The sequence below is a fragment of the Aotus nancymaae genome, unplaced genomic scaffold, assembly GCF_030222135.1.
Source record: "Aotus nancymaae isolate 86718 unplaced genomic scaffold, 86718_ANA_hifiasm-v0.15.2.pri h1tg000108l, whole genome shotgun sequence".
NCBI classification, from domain to species: domain Eukaryota; kingdom Metazoa; phylum Chordata; class Mammalia; order Primates; family Aotidae; genus Aotus; species Aotus nancymaae.
Window position 1 is genome coordinate 41119027 of NW_026988523.1, and position 7396 is coordinate 41126422.

The 7396-nt window shown below is 52.9% G+C and overlaps 1 protein-coding gene across 11 annotated transcripts in view; it reads left to right on the plus strand.

The window, feature by feature from the left end:
* Positions 1-4117, plus strand: part of CUNH1orf226 (chromosome unknown C1orf226 homolog) — a 385517-nt gene extending 381400 nt beyond the window's left edge. For all 11 annotated transcript variants that reach the window (XM_012468862.3, XM_012468858.3, XM_012468859.3 and 8 more), the window contains one exon: positions 486-4117. In XM_012468862.3, the coding sequence (XP_012324285.1) occupies positions 486-987 (502 nt within the window). In that variant the 3' untranslated portion in view covers positions 988-4117. The remainder of the gene's footprint in view (positions 1-485) is intronic.
* Positions 4118-7396: the final 3279 nt, after the last annotated feature.

Consider the following 7396-nt stretch of genomic DNA (forward strand, 5'->3'; position numbering starts at 1 on the left):
CCGGCCATAGCTGAGAACCGCTGCCCTAGACTGTTGCTTGTGGAGAAGCCTGAGCCTGTCAGAGCCCACAGGGCAGGGTGGGAGAAGGCCCCTGTAGCAGCCCTCCTGTTCTTCCCCCTTCTACCAGCAGACCCTTTCCAGGCCTTGTTTTAAACACCTGTGCAGCTGAGGCGGGAATGCCCTCCGCAGGCCTTACTGCGTGGGTTCTGATTTGACAAAGTTCACCGGTGGTCTTTATCCTGTCTTCCAAAGGCCAGTATTTTGTGTTGCTCTGAACACTGAGTGAGCGTGGACCAGGCCAAAAGCTGCTGTTGTGCTGAAGTTGCTGAAATCTGCATGCCAAACCAAGAACTAGACCCAAGGAGTAGAGCACTCATTAGCGGGGGTGGGTTGAAAGTGCAGTTGCAGTTGGAGAAGAGGAAGGAAGGTGGATTGGTGGCTTGTAGTCCTTAAGGTGTGTGCGTTTATTGTCATTAACCTTACAGGTCAGTCCTGCAAGAAGCGTTTCCTCGACTGGATCCTCCACCTCCCATAACCAGAAAGCGAACCCCTCGGGCCCTGAAGACCACCCAGGACATGCTGATTTCATCACAGCCTGTCCTCAGCAGTCTGGAGTATGGGACAGAGCCATCACCTGGGCAGGCCCAGGACTCCGCTCCCACTGCCCTGCCTGACGTCCCAGCAGATGCTTCACAGTCGGAGGCCACCATGGAAAGAGAAGAGAGAGGCGAAGTTCTGCCCAATGGAGAGGTTTCCCTGTCAGTACCTGATCTCATCCACAAGGATAGCCAGGATGAATCCAAGCTAAAGACGACTGAGTGCAGAAGGGCCTCCTCCCCCAGCCTCATCGAGAGGAATGGCTTCAAACTCAGCTTGAGCCCCATCAGCCTGGCTGATTCCTGGGAGGAGGGCAGCCCCCCTCCTCAGGCACGGACCTCCAGCCTCGACAATGAAGGCCCTCACCCAGACCTGCTGTCCTTCGAATAGAGCCTCCGCTCTTTCCTGCCGAGTGCCGCCCTTGTCTTCCTGTTTTCTGCTCCACTGTGCACACTGGCCCTAGCCCCAGCTCCGCTGTGCCCTTCGTCTTCCTTGTGTGAGGCACCAGCAGCCAGCCAGTCCTCCACCATGGGATTTTGCAGGGCTGGAAGTCCTTGAATCGTGCTAGTTAGAGTCTATCTGCAGAGTGGCTAAAGGACTTGCTGTCGTCTTGAGCCGTTTTCTGCAACCTCCTCTGGATGGGCTGCGACCTTTGGACATTGGAGCGCCTCCACTCTGGAGTTTGTCCTGGCTTCTCAGCGAATTTCAGGGCCACCAGCCCCGGACGATGGATCTTGCAGGAATTCTCTTTGCCTGTCCCCCACATGCGCCTCCTCCCCTGCTATTCTCCCTCCCGCACCCCGGTCCCTTCTGTCTCCTCCTTGGCGGGTCCAAGGCCCCTGGCCTCAGTGGGAGCAAGGCTGGGTGAGGAATGATGGGTTTGGCTTGATGATGGGCCCTGGCCTAGAAAGCCACACACCCAGACCACAGCCCAGCCATGGCTCCTCTTGGTCCCAAGACAGTACAGGCCCCTGGTTGCCATGTTTGCTCTGCCCCTGGGATGGAGGCCAGAAGAGATGCTTACCAGGCCTGAGAGCTTGAGAGTTCACCCAAGGCTTGAACCCTGCCACCAAGGTTTCCCCCCATCTACTCAGATGTTGGATACAAAACGTGGGCATTCTTCACGGAAGGAAAGGTCAGGCTTCCCTTGCTGTGTGTGTGAAGACGGGGACAGGCCCCAGCAGATGCAGCCGAGCACACTCTGATTTTGTTTTGTGGGGAGGGCTCAGGAACTTGGGGGTGGTTTGTTTTGTGGGGAGGGCTCAGGAACATTCAGGGCTGGTGCTAAAAACCCAGAGCAGGAGCAGCGAGAAGGGAGTGGAGACGGGACAGAGAAGAGCGATCACTGGGGATCAGAACAGCTTTTCAGGGGCCACTTTGCAACCTCAAATGATGCCGTTTCAGGGCCTGGGCCTGCTGTGAGAGCCAGAGTGAAGCACATGCAAGATTGGCATGTAAGAAGAACTCAGGGGGGTAGGGGGGATCACTTTCAATTAAGTGGAAGTACTTTGTGCTTGTGCTGAAGTTGCCTGGGCCTCCTGCAGCCCTGGAGCTCACAGGAGCAGCCCCAGCCTGCCCTTCCCTGCCTGCCCTTCCCTGCCTTTCTTTTATGCTGATGCTAGTGGACTTTTTCCTGCTTTCAGGATCCATGTAAGGGACTGACCAGGTTCATCCAACTTTAACTGGTTCCTGCCCTCCTGGATTAACCCACTTTTGTGTTCCTGTCTCCCACCAGGGGTCCTTTTGTGCTGTCTTCCTGTGGCCAGCAGACCCTGTGAGGGGGTGATCCCAATCCCGGGGGTCTTTGCATCCCTTTTCTTGAACAAGGTGGCTGGTTCCCTGGGAGAAGGCTGGGAATGGCACATCCAGCCAGGGCAGGCGGCACGGCTTTCTCATCCTGGGATTCATGTGGCCTCTCCTGTTCCATTCATTGTTTGGCTTCCCACCCATAAGCTCTGGGACACCCAGGGCTTGCTTCCAAGCTCTTCTCACCTCCAAGCTTCCACTCCCCTTCCCACCACCACTGCCATATAAAATGCCCACGCTAACTGCTACAGAACTAGGAGCCTCAGCAGGATCGCTAGGATGTGGGTGTCTTCCTGCATTCTTGCTTCTGCATCTGTGTGGCCTTGCCACAGCCCTCCCACGACTTGCCTTCTGTTGCCTTCCTTCTCCCAGAAAGCCAGACTTCACCACGTGCTCACCACAAGCTGTCTCCACTCCCTCGTGAGGGTCCCTGCAGCGGGACATCTGCAGGCCCTGGTGGAGTAAGCAGGGCTTATGTATACATTCTTTCTTCAAGGATGCGATATTTGACCCTGAAGTCAGAGAAGGTCTCAGGACTAGCATTCGAGGTCCTGTGATTTTCCCAGAATGGTTTGGGGTATCACACAAAACACCAGAGCTGAGGATGGGGATGGAGTCCCTAAACACATCCTGGAAGCAAGCCACTTCATCTGAGCTTCCCATACCAGGAGCATGGTTTGTGCTTTGATGGGAAACTTAGCAAGCCCCTGCTCTCTGGGGCTTCTCCTCTTCTAGAGCCCAGGGTGGCTCTGGCCCAGTGATATGGCAGCCATGGGTTCAGGGATTGCAAGTGCAGCCTTTCTTAAGTACCCCGCCTCCACTTTAAAGCCCTGCTGCTGCTGAAGTCCAGACTCTTAGACCCAGGATGAGCAAAAGGATCCTACCAGGATGTCCAGGACCATTGCCAGGGTGGCCCCAGAGTTCTTCAGACTTATGTCTGATACCGAATACAGTGCCACGGGACCCTGCTCCAATCTAACTGCCTACAACCCACCCATCCCCCTGCTGCAGAAGTGATGCTGCTACCTTGGGAGGCTCTCTGAGACTGGGTTTCTGGTCTTAGATGCTGCAGATGGTACCTGGTGCTAGGGGCTAGGTGCTCTCCAAAGCTCAGCAGGATGCGTAGCTACTACTCATTCTGCAGAGGGCTTGGCTCAGACCAGGTCTTCCATCCAAAGCCTTACCTGGTTTCCGCATCCATCTCAACAGTCTGGCATTCCTGTGACTGAAGCCTGGCGGTCACGCCCCCACTAATCCCACACAGTGAGTCCAGCTTCTCTGGGAGCTTGGCCTTCAGTTAGCCCAGTCCATGAGAGGGCAGAGTACTGAGGAGGAGTAAAGGACCTGTCTTCTATGTTCACATAAGGAAGTTGGGACCACAGGGTCTTTTATCTCCTTGTTACTCCTCGGTCCCACCATAACCTCCTGCTCAGCACACAGCTTTATCCTGGTAGATTATAAGGGGAGCTTGCAGAACCTGGCAGGAGACTGGTATATCCCCCTGCACAGAGGGAAGTGTATCTGAATGCTGTGTGTGTGGCTGCTATGCAAGACACACGTGTATGCAATCCATCAGCTTTTAAAGAAGATTGGCTCAGTTTGGAGGAGGAAGATTACAGATCTATTCTGAGGATTTTTTAGAGAGTTAATATTTATATTTTTAGAATTTTCTGGTAGAAGGAAATTGCACAATAAAATGACTTGGTTTGGTTTGCTGGCTCTGTCAGTTTGTCTTTTCTCCTGACTGATGGGAGTGGTGGGTTTCCTCGAGGCTGACTTGCTGGGTGGTGGGCACTGGCATTTTCCTTTGTAAGCCTGGAAAAGTAAGAAATGAGGGAGGTAGAAATGTGAGGAAGATGAGCACTACCGACAGCTCCAGCCTGAATCCTTCATGGGGAAATGACCTGAGGATGTGCCATCCTTGGCTCCCCTGACTGGCCACTGTAAGAGAGATCCTCTGCCAACCTGACCTATTGCTGTTTCAGGGGCGCCATCATGATGTGCACAGGAAGGACCCTCCTTGGAAGGACGTGGACATGGCCAGTGGATCATCCTCTAGCCCACTCATTCTTTACCTGGGTCCACAGCCCTCTTTCACCAAGAAAAAGGTGGAGCTTTGCATTCGTGTGAGCACCTTCTTCCAGAGAGGGACCAGAGCTATCCGATTCTCGAAGAGAGTCATCGATAAATGTCAGTGATTTGGAATTAGGTACCTCCTGGGAAATTGCCCCCAAGGGCCGCCCTGGCGCCTCCCACTGTGGCCCCTCTGTGAGTGGGAACAAGTAATTAAGTCTATATAGCTCTTGCAGAGAGACTCCTACCTCCCCCTTCGAAAGCTTCATCAATGCACATGGCATTTAATACCTTTCATCTCTCCCAGGGAAATCCACTCTGGAAGCTTTAAGTTGTCCAGTGAAAGCATCTTCAAGCACATCTCCCCTCCACAACGCCCCCTCCCTGCTACTGTTTGTACTGGGGGCACAGGATGAAAGCCCAGAGTCCCCACCACTGACTTCTTCCTAATGAGAAAATTCCTCCGCTTTCCGTATCTAGGGACCAGCTCTCCTGAGACACAAACCCTCTTTGTGTCCAGCTTATCTCCAGCTGCTGCCATGATAAATACTCCAGCCCAAGGGAGCCTGCGGAAGCTACCCCACAGAACGAGTCACTTGGCTGTTAACAACACAGATGAGGAACCAAGCTTGAGGAAACATTTACGGACCACCTCAGACTCCAGGCTGTGTTCTCCCTCGTGCTAGTTGCCTGAGGAATCTGTTGGTTGTACAGAGCAGGGGAACGTTGCCAATGTTTGTTCTTTAAAATTGACCAAAACAAAACGAAAAACCCCAAAACAAAAAGCAACCTCCCAACAAACTGCAACTTTTTTCTTTTTTGCCGTGTTTAGCCAGCCAGCTGTTTCCAGTGCCATCTGCTTAGCTGCCGCTTCCTGAATCATCCTCCATGTCGGCCACCACCTGCTTTCTAGGCTTGTGTTTATTGTGGAATTCCTCTTGGCTTGGTCTGATGTTCAAGCACATCTGAGGGTTCAGCCCGCTTCAGGGGCTAACTCACAGCATCTTAGAACAATTCGCTGTGGTGCTCACAGGAGCGCTTTGGGTAGGTTCAGGCCTTCACGGGGCAGGAGAAAAGTCAACTGTCAGTCCTGGGAAGGCTTACAGCTTCAGCAAGATGCATGCCCCTCTTTATCCTGAGCCCGCAATGGTTGGGCCCCCTTGCTGGAGAGAAAAGCTCAGGACACGTGTGGACTGCTACCGTTGTTTTTGCCTTCTCACAACGTCCTGGTACCTGCTAGATTCTGCTGCAGCCAACCTCCCTTGCTCAACTTAAATCCTGGGTCTAATGTGTCAGGAAGTCTTTGCAGCTGACCTGGCAAGTACTCTTTAGACCTGGTCAATGTGTGATATTTCTAGGAGCTGGGCCTCCTGGAAAGGCCGTATCAACCATCTAGGAAGTGATTTCACGTGTAAGAAAGCTGGAGGGGGAGGAGGGGGTAGGAGCCTTGCCCATGCCTCTCCCTACCCCACCCCCACCCCCTTAATCATCAGTCAGCGACTATGTAGGTGGCACATGCGGTGACCAGGCCAGGAGACTTGTTGAGACGCATGTGGGGGAGGTGTCAGGTGGGTTCTCTGCGCTCTAGATTATCTGTGGACACCTGCCTGCCTCGAGGTGACATCCGCCACTGCTGCCTCTCTGCTGCAGTTCCCCGGGAGCCCAACCTGCTCTGAATTGCTTCCATGCCTGTGTTTAAGGTGGTCCATCTGCCCAGGTCACCTTTCTACCTTCCTTTCCCTTCGCTCTGATTTTACCAGGCTATGTTAATTCATCCTTCACATTTCCACTCAGGCATCCCTTCTTCCAAGGTGGCTTCCTGACACCACCCCATGCCTCCTCTGTGCTCCCATAGCATTCTATGAGTTCCTCCATCACGGCACTTGCCATGTGCCATAAGAAGTGCTTCCTCCTCGTGTCTCTGTCCTACAGGTCCCTGAGCTCAGGGGCAGGGACCACGCCATCTTCATCTCTGACTCCTCGGTTCCCAGCACAGTGCCTGGCATGTTGCAGGAGCACGATAAAGATGCTCTTTGAATGGAACTAAACTCAGGAAACTTGCTGTTGGATTTGTGTGGAACAGACTAGATGGGCTCTGGGGTAGACCAGCAGGACCTCTCTCAGCCCCTCTTCCTCAGGTGTCTATCCACTGGCAGCCTCTGTATGTGATCATCAACTCCTCAGAGAAGGATTGAAGGTGGCCATTTTCAAAGTGGAAAGCGATTAATGGGCCAATGTGCGGCTCATTTATCTGCAGCCGGAGCCTTCATTAACTCTGTTCCTTGGACAGGTGCCACCTTGTCGTGAAGCTGGTACAAGCAGGCACTTACATCCAGCATCATGCAAGAAGGATTGTGCTTCTGTGCCAGGCCCCTGCCTACCTCTGGGAGCAGCTTACAGGGCTCTGAGTTCCAATTCTTAACATTCTACTTCACTGTGTTAGGCTTGACTATTAATTAGTGCTTTATCATTCTCTGAAGCTTCTAGATACTCCAGGAATTGTGTTAATCTATTTATACACATGGTCTCATTTCTTTTCGATAGCCCTCCAAGGGAGGTCTCACTAAGCCCATTTTCCAGATACGGATGTTATTCCATTGTGCTTAAAGAGATTCACACACACTATCTCATGAATCCTATCTTTTGTGAGGGAGGTATTTCAGCCTCATCTTAGGAACAGGTAAACTGAGGCTGAGATGACATCCTCCCCTCCAACTCCCTAGGTCTTAGATGAAGCCAACTCCCTGGGTCTTAGAACTGAGAGGCAGAACGAGCTGGGAAGGCCTAGGTCTTCGGGCCTGAGAAACAGCCATCTGCCCCCACTGCACAGCTCCGTCTCCATCACGCCAGTCCGATAAATAATTCCAGAAAATGTTCATGGCTCAGAAACATCTTTTTGAGTTAGATCTTCTCCAAGATC